This window comes from Necator americanus, chromosome III (genome assembly GCF_031761385.1).
Source record: "Necator americanus strain Aroian chromosome III, whole genome shotgun sequence".
NCBI classification, from domain to species: domain Eukaryota; kingdom Metazoa; phylum Nematoda; class Chromadorea; order Rhabditida; family Ancylostomatidae; genus Necator; species Necator americanus.
Genome location: NC_087373.1, coordinates 33,358,297 through 33,372,683, shown reverse-complemented (window position 1 = coordinate 33,372,683; position 14,387 = coordinate 33,358,297). Strand labels below are relative to the sequence as shown.

The 14,387-nt window shown below is 42.4% G+C and overlaps 1 protein-coding gene across 2 annotated transcripts; it reads left to right on the top strand.

Moving 5' to 3' along the window:
* Nucleotides 1-207: 207 nt before the first annotated feature.
* Nucleotides 208-12,527, top strand: RB195_011798 (uncharacterized protein; the record flags this gene model as incomplete). Of its 2 annotated transcripts, XM_064193365.1 has the most annotated exons (18): nucleotides 208-328; nucleotides 1,447-1,564; nucleotides 1,648-1,716; nucleotides 2,785-2,905; nucleotides 2,997-3,069; nucleotides 3,362-3,529; nucleotides 3,606-3,823; nucleotides 3,995-4,188; nucleotides 4,239-4,328; nucleotides 4,739-4,809; nucleotides 4,868-4,999; nucleotides 7,633-7,770; nucleotides 7,822-7,898; nucleotides 7,987-8,063; nucleotides 8,659-8,733; nucleotides 11,074-11,263; nucleotides 11,773-11,812; nucleotides 12,388-12,527. In XM_064193365.1, the coding sequence occupies 18 exons, from the start codon at nucleotides 208-210 to the stop codon at nucleotides 12,525-12,527; spliced, it is 2,112 nt and encodes a 703-aa protein (XP_064050948.1). The 2 variants fall into 2 exon arrangements, with proteins under 2 accessions (XP_064050948.1, XP_064050949.1); XM_064193366.1 differs by lacking the exons at nucleotides 3,362-3,529; nucleotides 4,739-4,809; nucleotides 4,868-4,999; ... (1 more) ...; nucleotides 11,773-11,812; nucleotides 12,388-12,527 and having other exon boundaries at nucleotides 253-328; nucleotides 4,239-4,332; nucleotides 7,683-7,770; nucleotides 8,659-8,794.
* Between the last annotated feature and the right edge of the window lie 1,860 nt (nucleotides 12,528-14,387).

The window sequence follows — 14,387 nt, the reverse complement described above, 5'->3', positions numbered from 1 at the left end:
TTCGGCTGCGACTGCACGGTCGGACGATATGTTTGAGGCTTCATAAACTACTAAATGATCTCTGAAATCCACAATGAAATGGATGTATTTGCAGGAATTCGATTTCATAGAAACATGGATTATTCCTCGTTTGGACATCAGAAACGGATACGTGGGAGTTGGAATGACAACATACGGTATTTCATTTGATTTTTCTATACTTTAAAAATGTTTGCCGTTTTATCTGATAGTTCCCTACAGTACTGTTCTACAATGTTCCCGTACGTGGTCTTAATGGCAGCATATCACGAATATGACGTGATTAGGGAATCCGTGGGAAATGCAGGAGGTAGGATTGTAAATTGCGGAACCCAGCGTAGTTCCCATTCATCTTTTGCTTATCTTCGTTAAAAAATAAACAAATAAATAATGGTCTCTGTAAATATCATCTCTGTAAATATATGATCAGAGAGAGAGAGAGAGGAGAGATGAGAGAGAGAGATGAGTGGAACTACCCTTGATCCTGCAATTTACAACGCCAAATTTAGTTTTTACCGGTTCCCTCCCTTCGTCAGATTCCTGGTATGCTGCCTTTCGACGACCACTTTCTTGACATTTTTCTGGAAGCTAGTTTGCTGCAACTTTCACTTCGAGAAGAAAATAAGTGAAATAATTGTGGAAAAGTGTAGTTGTGGTTAAAGGCACTCAACCGCATGTTTGTTTCTGGAAATTCTACCTTTCTTGTTTCTGTTAGTAGCTTTAAGACTCACGTCATAGATCCTCTAAGAATAATGCTTAGGTTTTAGGACTCCGACTGACTTAGCTATTCACTTCCAGAAATAAGAGCGCACTTGAGTGTCTCCCTCCCTCCTCCCAAGTAAACTTTGCGCAAATAATTGACGAAGAGGTTGTGAGTATGTGAACAAGTAGTCACGGATAACTAGGCTAGCAAACTGACTTTAGTATTCTAGGTCGTTTAGCATAGACTAGTACCTCCAACAACCATAACTCCCTAGAAAAGTAAGAGTTTAATGATTCCAAGATCTGTGTCCTGATAGATCGTAGAGGTCACCCAAACTGAGCGAAAAAACTAATATTTATGAGTAGATTCATTGTCCGTCCTGACAATGACCATTTGAAGAATCCCACCATCAAATGAAAGCTCAAAATGCAAAAATAAGAATAAGAGAAGTGGTTACCCATTGCGACCACCAATGAACTAAAATCATATCTGAGCTTCTGCGCAGTTTTAACGGGAGGCTAGCAAAAGGTTGATTTCTACATTCTGTGGTTTGACTTCTCAGCTGTGATGGATGTTCCAGAAAAGAAAAAAAACAACTCAAATATTTCTTCCTTTCAGTTACATGAAAAGATTAGTGCTTGGATAGAGCGGATCCAGGAACATAGCGGAAGCTGAGGCGTTGGATCCACCTCGTGTTCGAGTTTTGTTGTAAATGTGTTTTTTAGGTACCGGATCAACGACAATTTACGACTTCAGTTATAAGAAGCAACAAATTTGCACTAACATTGAGAAATTGTGGAGCAATGTAGATTTTGAGAACGCTGGCAACGTCCCTCTGTCCAGGTATACAAAATGACGTTTGTAATATCAATTTTGCAGTACTGGAGAAGTTTAATTCTTCAAAAGATTTTTGGTTTATTTTTGAGGACAATTCGAAATCTATTCAACAATTTTGGATTCGATGATACATCACTACTGTTATTTACGGGAGATAGGTTGGTAATTTTAAGCGCTTATATCTCAGTCACGATCTCCGTTTGCTGTGTAGCGTTGCCGCACTTCTAAAGCCAACAGACCTACCGTAGTCATTAGATTATATAAACGGAGAACAGAGATAGTGACCATAGGTGCGGTAGGGAGAAGCCGGACCCTCCTTAGGTGAAGGGGGTTTAGCTCATGGGGTGCAGTTCAATTGAAGGGGGTAAATTCGCCAACCGCCCATAAGTGAAGGGGGTAATTTCGCCAACCGTTGAAAAGTGAAAAAGGTCCCTTCTCCAACCCTTTAAAAGTGAAGGGAGTCAGAACACCGGCTCCGACTACCGCATCTATGATAGTGACTTGTTTAGCCAAAGCGATTGTAAATCCTAACAGTTGACAGAGTAAAAAAGAATACGCAAATAATCCTCTCATACGTGATAACTGAAATTTGTTCTAGGTGCTCAAGTCATAGTCCGGTCAAAGCGGTAGAAAGCTCAGTGCAGATGCATAAGCTGCTGCATTCCATGTGGTACGGTGAACTTGCCGTAGTCCATAACCTAACGGCTGGGTTCGAGGATGTTTCCCTCGATCATAACCGCTACGGTCCACTGCACCGCTTCGAGCGCAGTCGCTTACGCAACAGCACCGAACTTCAGGGTGTTTTGACGCGACTGTAACATTACTCTAACTTGTCGAAATAATGCTATATTGTTAGAAAAAAAGGACAGAAGAGTTTCCTCTAATCTTCTTCGTCTTCTCCGATTCTCTTCGCTTCCAAACAACATTTCAAGATTTTGGAAGAGAAGAATGGGAACGACTACACATGTAAACGTTGGTCTTGGAACTGTAGAGGAGCTTTTCAGAAGGAAATCATTACATTGACACGCAATGGGAAACTCTTCAAATGAAAGACATTTGTACTGTAGTATCCGCTGTAGTTATTGTAACTGGTATCTGTAAAAGTGATGAGAACCTCTCACTGTTTCTACTTCCCACACTTGATATTTCTAGTTAACGGGATTTTTACTTCTCAGAGTTCAAAGTATCTGCTTCGCTTATCTTTTTCATTTAATAACTACTTATAGAGATCAGAACGACGTAGATGCAGCTGCATCTCAAGTTGACTATTACATCAGTAACAAATTGGCTGTTGACTTCTCGATAGTTGTTGTAAACTACGGCAATTGCTCGTTCTCCAGCTGGCGTGTGAGTACCGTACATATCAGTTGAAAGAAGTCGGGGACAGCTCTGAGAATAGTTCGATTGTGTTAAGCGACGATAAGAATTATCGTTTCAGCATACGGATGAGTACGATGCCCTAACTGTTGAACCGAATCTATTGTCGCAGTATGTAGATGATTCCGTTTGTGGTTGGTTTGCCTTCTTCGATAAATTTTTATTGATTCTAATGAAAAATGCATCACCACAAGTGCAGTAGAGTTCATAGAAAAGGAGTTCTCTTCTCGATGACCATTATAGGATGATGCCTCTTTGAAGATAAAATTTCCACGAAGTGCTTTATCTTTATTATTTTGTTTATAGTTGTTTCTTTTTCTTTCTGCGAAGATTTATGTGAAGAGGAATAGAGATCTCCAGACTTTTGACATTCGGATAGAAGTGATTTCAAACTTCTTTTTACATCTTTTTATCCCAAAATTTTAGTTCCAACTTTCCACCTTATGTCATCTCAGAATCGTGACCACACAAATCCTTGTAATCTAGAACCGTCGTACGTAACCACCCTTTTGACTACACTCCCAACAACGACGATTCGCACTACCAAAGATTCAAGATCAACTAAAATCCCGAGTACAGCCAGAGCAACAACAGGTCGGACGAACTTATAATATCCGTGTGAAAGACACTATCTAATTGATAGTGGGCATATGATACCATAGGTTTTAAGGTCTCATAACCTCGTCATCCACTCATTCACCCACTCAAAATTTGCCTGACAAAACAACGAGGAAGTGCTCAACTGCACCGGCTACAGCGCCTTCTATACCTACATTGCCTCCAGCGAGTATTACTAGCTCTGGTTGTGATTGTGTTCTACAAACTGTATGGCTGGACATTTTCCTGCTCATGGAAGCAACCACATCAATGAAACCTGGAATCGACGCGGTACGACTAGCTTTTTTGAGTTTTTTCTTTAACAAGTAGCTGTGACATTCTGTTAGCGCTGTTGTCAACCATTACCACTTTTATTATCATGAATGGTCGTATCACGGTCATTACAATTGCAATTGCAACTGCATTGCATTTTACTAGCAGCTAAACTTAGATTATCTTCAGGCTACTGACTACGTGGTCTCTGCACTTTCGAAGCTGACGATTGGGCAGGCGGAACAATATCAAACTCGATTTGGTGTGATTCGTTATGCGTCAAGTGTAGAGCTTATCGCAGATCTGGACACCTATACTTCCACGTCAGACCTCTTCGATCTAACTATCACAACTTATAATGAGAGTGGCACTAACATTGAAGGGTAAGCAATTAGTTGAAAGTTTTTCTTCTTCTTTCCATGTGATGTTCTAGTGCGATTCGTCTGGCCACTGATCGATTTGTAAGCTCAAAACATCGGGCCGCAGCACGTCCTGTTCTTGTAATTGTTGGAAATTCGTACAAGTACGTAAGTTAGAAAAAACTGTTTTAATGCATAAGGCCCGAACGAACATTTGTGGTTCGGAACCGACATCCCATTCGAAAGGAAGCTACTGAATGAAATCTGCAAAGGAATCATGAGCAGTTGTTCTGAACCTTGAGAAATTAAAAGTCTAGATAGGTAACTTGGTAATTGGAGTTGGAATTGTACCTTGGAACTCATTTTGCGAAGACCTCATAAATTAGGCGGTCGAAACAATATGAAATCTAGTGCAATTGTGTAATCGTCTGCCCTCAAAGCGGTGGGATGGAGCGTAGCGGTTAAACCAAACCAAACTTGCAAAAAGAAGCTAAAAAAAAAACGCCTAAGACGGAAACATTAAATTAAACTACGACTTTGTCATTATCCCATAAGTCCTGCAACCTTTATTTAGGATGGGCGCTTGGAACGATCCGGCTCAGGTCGCAGCAACCTTTCGTACAAGCGGCACAATAATTACTATAGGTAAAGAAGTAAATCGCCTCGGAAATAGCTCAAAAATAGATGAATTTCATTTTTGTAGAATATGTGCAACAACACGGACTGCAGGTGCCAATATTGAGATCAATAGCATCTCCCAACTATAATTTGACAAATCAAAAAGATGATGGGTCACAGCTGCGAGCAGATGAGTTACGGAATTTGCTTTGTGAAGGTAAGTTTTTTTTCGTTCTTTTCTTTTGTGATAAAGTTTTACTTTGTCATGTCAACTCCGAAGAGAAGGAGTTTTTAACATAATTCGTCTTTTTTGTTACAAACTACTACTACTAATTTGTTTTCCTGCAAGTTAAATTCCGTTTAAAGACGCTGTTCGAGAAGATTTTCGAGGTTGGGTTCTTTCCACAAGTGGATATAAAACGAAAGTAATACGCAGCTATAACTTAAAGGCATCACTCCACGAATCTGAGGTGGTACGGATTTCAGGTGGAGTATTCGTATGCGGGATGGGAGACTATGGAGAGGGGGGTGATTCCGTCCATTTCTTCCTAACTGCCGTAAAAAACGGCCCGGAAGATGCGGCGCCGCACAAGGCTGGCGCGCTCCAGTCGAACTCGTTGTAGAGAATAGTGCGCCAGAACGCCTGAAGCCGTATCTTCCTGGCCGCTTTTTAACAGCAATTAGGAAGAAATGGACGGAATCACCCCCTCTCCATAGTCTCCCATCCCGTATACGAATACTCCACCTGAAATCTGCACCACCTCACATTCGTGGGGTGATGCCTTTAATACTCTGGTGAAAACACGCAACTTCCTCCTATCCTCAAAAATCCAGGGATTTGGTTCATCAGAGGCATCAGTCCGCTTGAGTTCTGTAAAAATATGTCAGGACAATGACTTATGTGTTCTTACAAAAGAAAAAAATCTGCGAAAATTACCACATTTATTGAAAAAAATGTTTCTGGCTGCGAAATTATAACGTTGAAGATTGCAATCGATTGCAGTAAATGAAATGTAGTCATAGCTTAGAACCTACATAATTTTACCATTGAAAAATGCAGACTTCAAAGTAAAGCTATTTCTTGATGGTCTATTCATATCTTACAGCTAACTGCTTCTGCAGAAAAAACTGGCTACCTTATGACAACGACATTTGGGATGCACCTCAAGGTGGATGTTATTTTCCAGTGACAATTCCTTCCATTCAGGTAACGCATCGAAACAGTTTATGCTTTGTCTTTTGCGACTAATCCCAATGAAACCAGTGGACATAAAGGACATCCTAGAAAGAGTGATGTTAGTTCCACAGTGAATTAGCTCGTCACAAAAATCTCTCCCAGTCTCACTGAGAAGAGAGGGGAAATTCATTGTTCTTCAATCATCGGGAATTGTTAGATGTTAAACATTAGTCAGTTTAATAAATATAATATAAATACAATGTATAATATAAACTAATCAAACATAACTAGGTCAAAACGACACGAAGCAGGGACACTTCCGCACGCGGCTGCGCTCGAAGCGGCGCGGTAGAACGTAGCGTTTGTGATCTTGTAAAGATCCTGGCTACCGCCACCCATCTCTGCAGTTCACCATGGTCGCACCTCGATTCCAACCGCTGCCTCCACCGCACCACTTCAAGCGCGCAGCTGCTCACGCAACTCTCCGTGCTTGATGTCGTTTTGACCCGACTATATCCCTCCGTATGGATAGTAATTGATATATAAAATCTTTAAAAAACTGAAATGTTTTCTATTTTTTCTTGTTACTCTACCTGACGGGGCGGGCGTAGCGTAGCGGTTAGAGGTTCCGCTTCCTGCACTATCGATCGGAGGTTCGAATCCGCCCTAGTGCTCACCAAGCCTTTCATCCCTCCGGGATCGATAAATTGGTACCAGACTTGTCTGAGAGGATAAAAGCACTGACTTGACACATCGGCTAGCCACCGCAAGTCATTGTATAGGCCAGATACACGTTCGTAAACCTCAAACGATTCTGAATTGAAGTAAACGTGGGGACGCATCCCAAGCGGATTGATTAACGCTAGAAACTTTTTAACTTTACTTTGCTATACCTGACACGATTAAGCATAAAAAATAGATTGGATTTCTTCGCATTTCTTAGAACGAAGCGATAGCAGTTTTAATGGGAATGTTTCAAATTTCGTGCCTAATGGATTGCACAATTCTGTTCATTTGTAGTGCTGCTCAACAATCACCAGTATGTGATTTATTTCAAGTCCCCACCTTAACACTCTTTTGTCCAATTTTTTGTAATGCACATTTGTTGACATATAAGGCTGGTGATTGTGTGGCACAGTGACACCACAAGACAGTGTTGTGTTCATTATGACGATTTAAGTACTGACAATTGCATCGATCGCACAACTGGTCGTGTCTAGAAATTACACTATTATGCACTTTACTTCGCGATCTTGGTGTTTAAATTACTAGCTGACAAAGGAATGAGCACAGAATAGTTGTGCCAACTATGCAAGTGTATGCTAACCAGCAAGGTACAATTGATCGGAATGAACATACATTAGATTCAAAATGACATGACACACGGTGCAGTTGCGTAAGCAGTTGCGCTCGAAGCGATGCGGTGCAGCGCAGCGGTTAGGAGCGAGTGAGGATCTCTGCTATCACCCTTCATTGCCGCTGTTCGCGATGGTCCCACCACGATTCCATCCTCTACTTCCGCCGCGCCGCTTCGAGCGCAACCGCTTACGCAACTGCAGCATGTTTTATATCGTTTTTACCCGATTACCTTACCGCTTCCTTACCTTTTACCTCTCAAGATTAAGATTTCACTTCTTATTTTTTGAAATTTCTAGATCCAGTAACGTTTTAAGTTAGTATGTTTGAAGAATTTAAATGCAAGGATGTTCCCGTATATTTTCAGCAGTTAGCTCACCGCACATGTTTTGATGATCATAACTCTTCCTTAACGCTGGTCGAGGATGCTGCCAAGGATGCATTTTTGAGGACAAGTAGGTTGGAAAACTTAGGTCAAGTACATTTAGTCAAATCATGATTCTTAGTTTTCCCTGCAAAAACAATGTTCTGGTTGGGTTTGACAAATGATGGGAATGGATGGCAATGGCCTGGAGGATATTCGGTATGAAAATGATCATCTTCAAGAACAATTCGACTCTTGCAGTACTGTTTCTGTTTAGTTTTCTTTATCTCTGAGTTATTATTTTCAGCTTGGATTCTCAAACTGGGGTCCAAATCAACCAGCGGTTGGCAAATGTGCATATATGCAACAATACTCCGGGTTTAAGTTGGTATTATTCACATTTTCAGAACCTCTTTGTACATATGTACATAAACTTTCGCTATTTTTTGCTTCCCCTGATTCCCAAATAATTACCATCTCAAACAGTTGCGATTCGGTTCAGTTAACGGAAGGAGATGAACTCTGGAAGATAGCGTTAAAAATATTGAATGATAGATGTCATTCACCATAGTTATAGGTCAGAGGAACGACAATCATCGCAAACGAGTATACGTAGAGTGTGATACATGAAAAAAAAAACATAAAAACAGCATCCTGCAGTAACTTTTCCACTAACTTTTCTGACTTCATTCACTTTCTTCCCTCTTTTGTTATGATTAAGGGTTATGCATGTAATCAGGATCACGATTCAGTTATTCTTTATTCCTGGGAACAGTCGTAGTAGACAAAATAAGTGCTAAAAGACTAAACAGCTGAAATAAATGCAGAAGAAACATTGTTGTATGATTTATGTGGTATGTAGGCTTATGCTTACTAGTTTTCCTGTTTATTTTACAAATTCGATCACTTATGATCAAATATATTATCATGTGAGTTATTGTTCATCTTCAGATAAATCTATTTGAGAACTTCTTTCAAGGTTCGCTTGGTTCTCAGACGACTGCACCAACGATCACTACTACATTTGTCAGTCGAAGCCATGTGACTCGACAAGGTACTGCGGTGTTGATGTGACAACTCCTATGCTGAGAGTTAAGGACCACAAAATAAACTAAATATGCCGCTAAGCGCTCAAGAAATCAATAACATTATCCATGAGGCTTGGCTAATAAATACGTTGATCCTTGCTGTTATATCTTTGTTCCTTTCTTTACCTTTTTTTCCTATTACATGTTGGTATCATCTTCTCTCTACATTAGATCTGGTGCTCATAGTTATAACGGACTAATGTTGGTCACATTCAAGGTATAGTATGTTCAAAACGACATGAAGCGAGCGATGGAGCGAGGGTCGCGAGGTGGCATCCTCGCGAATTGCAGCGTGGTGCTAGCGAATGTCGTTCCTTCGCTCCGAACCGCTACGCTTCGCCGTACAACTCCGAGCCGTTTACGCAACTGAGTCGAGTTCAATGTCATCTTGACTTCATTATATCCTTCGGAGTTACATTACAAAAATATTGCGAATCATCGAAATGAACATTTATCAGACACTACTTCAATGACGACTGTAACCGCGACAATTTAACTTTGTAACCAAAGGAATCCCATTATGAATACGAATTAGAGTCGAGTAGTCGCCATCAAAAAGTGGAACGAGCAATTGAGCTCCGCCTCTGGTGAAATTGATGGTCGGTTGCCACCAGTTGTTTTTGACCTACGACTGTCTAATTCGGAATCAACGAGATCACCACTATATGTCCCAAGTTCACTAACAAGGCAGTGCTCTGTCACTACCTTGAAGGTACATTTATTCTTTTTGGGATAGGTTTCTAACCATTTTGAATAGCTAACTAGATTTATCTATTTTATAGTTGGGCCAAAACGACATGAAGCACGGGAACAGCGGTTGGAACCAAGGTGGGACCGTGGCGAACTGCGATGAGATGGGTGGCGATAGCGAGGATCCTTGCACGATCCCAACCGCTACGCTCCACCGCACCGCCTCGAGCGCAGCCGCTTGCGCAACTGTCCGTGTTTCATGTCGTTTTGACCCAACTATACGTGTTCGGAGGAGTGTAGAGCGGTGGAAAGAGGTTCTGCACGGTCTCCATGGTTCGAAGAAGACCTGAAGCAACAAGACCTTTCGTACTTCTGTGGTCGATAAGTTGGTGTCAAACTTGTCTCGAAGAATGAAAGTATAGATGGCTTGATGTGTCAGCTGGCTGGCCTGCGTAAACCACCGAGCTGCATAGTCATCCGTAAAACTCAGGCGACTCGGAAATGAAAGGGAACGCGTTGGCACATCGCAAATGGATTTGTCACAACTTTATCTGTACTTCGTCGAAACGCTATGTGTTTTGTCCTCTTATTCTTTTAACTGCATGTTAGATTCCATTGACGAAGGTGTGGCTGGTAAGGCATACTACGGGTGTGCAGGAGACGTAGAACGTGTAGTATAGCAGAGTTAAAACGACATGAAGTTCGGTGCAGTTGCGTAAGCGACCGCGCTCGAAGCGACGCGTTGAGCGCAGCGGTTAAGATCGCGGTGGAACCCTTGCTAGCGCCACCCAACGCTGCAGTTTATAATGATCCTATCTGCACCTCGTGCGCTATTAGACGGAAAAATAATGAAAGGAAAAAACAGAAAGAGGAGAGGTCAGGGAAATTCTCCGAACACTGTAGAAGGAGCTCTGTGCAGGTCTTTGCCGAAGACGTGTCGCGTGTTACAACATGGTGTAACACGGTTTACGCCGACCTTAAATGCCCATCCATAGTTGGGTCAGAGTGGCGTCAAGCTCGGTGCAGCTGCGCAAGGGCGCAGACAGAGTTCAAATCGCGGTTCGGCGGCTCTGCGCTTCGATGGTTATTGAACGTTCACCGTGAGGATGACCGCAGGTCACACGGCAATCGAAAAAGGCGGCAGACGGACGAGTTAGCAGCTGCCATTGATGCATTCAGTGCTTCGACGAGGGTAGATTAGGGCAGGAGGCAGGAAGAGAAGCAGAAAGGTTCCTCTAGAGAAGAGAATAGAGTGTAGCCCGCAGTTGAGGTAATGAAGAAATACTATAGCAATTGCGTACGCGGCTTCTCTCGAGGCGCTTCGGTGGAGCGTAGCGGCTAGGAGTGAGGTGAAACCCTTGCTGGCACCACCCACTGCTGTAGTTTGCGACGGTGTCAACTTCCCTCAACTGCTGCCTCCACCGCGGCTTTTAGAGCGCGTACGCAAATGCACCGCAACTACACTCGTGTTTCATGTCGTATTGACCCGACTATAGAAGTGAAATGTCGTTTGGCTTCCCGTATAAACTGCTGTTATCGCCAGTGAATAGGAGTTTGAACTGGCTTGAAATGCCAGAACGTTTCCTTTCATGTTGCTGTCGTAGCCTCATTCCTAGCCGTTCTCATCTTGCGCAAATGATGGCGCGGAAGAGTAGCATTAGTGGATATCTACGAAGTGTGGGAGTTGGTGTAGTGGCTGGGTCTTCCAATGCCAGTGAAATAGTAACGGGACCAATGTCTTATATGCAGAAGTTTTACGTTGACACTGTGGAACCCGATCGCGCAACCACTGCCTGGTCGAAAGAGGTGCGGATCGGCGGCTCAAAGCCGTCTTCATCAGCTGATCGTCGGGCACGCACCATCGCGCCGCTTCGAGCGCAGCCGCTTACGCAACTGCACCGAACTTCAGGTCGTTTTGACCCGACTATATACTTGCATATATACTTCGGTGTGCCGCATTCCACTGTTGCAAGTGTATACTAAACGGATTCATTATCAAAAAAGAAATCTTCCGCAGGTTTCGACGCTAGGGGCCACTTCCTTGAGTGTTTCTCATTTCGTCTAAAAGTAACGATCATGGAAATCTGAGGTTGTATTCTTTCCGCCGCGAGAAATTCTGCGGGTTGTAGTCCACAGGTAACAGTGAAAACGTGCAACGTCATCCACAAATCCGGGAAAAAGTAACGGTCAGTCAGTAGTCAGTTCACAACATGTCTGCGAGAACTTGCCGATATGACTATAACGCCTTCAGTGTAGCACACTAATTTCACGTTGTAGAGAAAATATTCCTCTTTCACTTTTCTTAGTATTTTCAGGAAAGCGAAGAAGTATGGCCAACGTTCATTTTGAAGGCACGTAAGTCATCTTGATGGACGTGTTTTCGCAGATGTATATGACCGTCGTGCGAACTGATCATTCTGAAGGTTACTGCTCACCAGTCTTCTGGATTTGTGAAGGATGTTGTGCCGTCCGAGCTATGGTTACGGCGAAGAGAACTGAACCTCATGAATTTCTCTAGACGCTCCCTCTACGGGGAAACCCTGTGAAAAGCAATATTTTCTTTGTTATATTCGATTTCCTTCTCTCATTTCTGATATTCGTTTCTTTTTGTGAGATACTGTTTGTGATTATGGCGTGGAGCAGATATATTTGGGCCAAAACGACATGAAGCACGAACACTTGCGCAAGCGGCGCGGTGGAGCGTTGCGGTTGGGATCGTGTAAGGATCCTCGCTACCGCCATCCATCTCTGCAGTCCGCCACGGTCCCACCTAGATTCCAACCGCCGCGCCGCTTCGAGCGCAGTGATTTCACTCACACGTGTGTCCCGGAGAGCTTCCGACATGAAGAACTAGATTCCAAAGTTTATTGTATACTGCACAGTTTAAGATTTTTCTTACATAAATTCCACTGAGTTTTTAAATGCTCCAGACATGCTGAGAAGTGCTGAGGAGCTGTTGTTGCAATCGTTTGTAATCGTTACCTATGTGCCTATGGATACATCGAGAGAGAAGTTCTTGGTGCCGAAAATTGTGGTCAAGCTGTCAGAATACTTGTTCAGAAATAAGTGAGAAGTGAGTTTGGACCTGATTTGACTTCCTCTATAAAGATTTTATTGGTATTATATTTGCAAAATCCTTGTCATATTCGAATCAAGAATTAATCAGAGCAAGTTCCCATTCTGTAAAAATTCGACTCATTTTACCGTTACAGCTTTAGTAAGAACTAGGCAACACTTATTTTGAATATGCTTGTCGGTTTCGATGATTTTTGAAAGCACTTCACGGTTACAAACATTCAAACATAGAAAATAAAGGTTTACCTCGGTAAAAACGGACCCAAGCTCTCCACTGAATGCACATTGAACTCCTTTTTTGACGGCAAAAAATTGAAGGCATCACCCCACGAATCTAAGGTGGTACGGATTTTTTCAGGTAGAGTATTCTTATAGGGGATAGTGGATTATGGAGAGGGGGTCATTCCGTCCATTTCTTCCTAATTGCCGTAAAAAACGGCCCGGAAGATGCGACGCGTGCACAAGGCTGGCGCGCTTAAATTGAACTCGTTGTAGAAAATAGCGCTCCGGAACGCTCGAAGCCGTATCTTCTTCAAATCACCTTGTGCGTATGTGTGTATAGTCTGGTCGAAAAGACATGAAACACGGTGCAGTTGCGTAAGCGGTTACGCTCGAACCAGTGCGGTGTAACGTAGCGGTTAGGAAGGACCCTTGTTGGTACCACTCTTCGCTACAGTTCGCGTTGGTCCCACCTCGATTTCAACTGCTAGCTCAACGGCGAAGCTCCGATCGCACCCGCATGCGCAACTGCACCGAGTTTTATGTCTTTTTGACCATACTATACACACATAACACACGAGGTGGTTTCGAACCAGATTATACACATTATACACATATACACAATGTGGTCTTGGGAGCTTTGTTTCTTATTTTTTGTTGACAAAAAAGAATTTCAATGTGCGTTCAGTGGAGAGCTTGGGTCCGTTTTTTTTTTGCCGAACTAAACGTTTATTTTTTTATTCGTCTATATACTCATACACAGCATTGTATACATACATTCATTCCTGAACATTAACAACACAAAATTTTGTTTCACAAGGTCTTCGCAAGTTTTTATGGATCCCAACAAATTTTTTTTGGTCTAGTTCAAATTTTCGTGTTTTTGATCTCATGTTGGTGAGAGGTTTGGCTGCAACTGCACGGTCGATGCTTCAGAACCGTCCCAGTGCCACCAAGCATTTCAGCCCTCCGGAGTCGATAATTTGGAACTAGACTTGTTTGGGAGGATAAAAAAAGCACTGACTCGATCCATCGGGTGATCCTCGCAAGTCATTGTATATTCCAGCACGTGTTCCAGAAACATCCACGATTACGAATTGCAGTAACACGCGTTGGCGCATCCCAACCGCATGATACGCCAGAGACTTTATTCTTTTTGTTCTTAATTATCAAATGGATAAAACTTATATCAAAATATACGTCTGCAGATTGAGGTTGAAGTTGTAATTGTAGTCGGATCAATGCATGGTGAAGTCGCGGTCCTCGAAACTGGAGCCACCGGTCAGGAACGAGGTGTAAGCATTGCGAACTGCAACGTTGAACGGTTCTGGAAAGGGTCTCTCGACATATTTGAGGTAATCCTATTACTTCTGTGATACAATATCTTCACTTTAGTATGCTGTACTGAGATTTTGTTTTTATTTTTAATTCTCCGGAGTTCTAGTGTATTTTTTCACTTCTGCATTATCTCTGCAGATTTTACGAATTTATTTTAAATAAAAAATACTTGCTGCTGTATTTGCTGAATTATCTTGGAACTTGATGTTGGGTTTGCGAAAGAGGAACTTGTATAAGAGCACGTCCCACCTTTCTTATCAGTATAATTTCACAGCCTCAGACACTAATAGATAGCAAC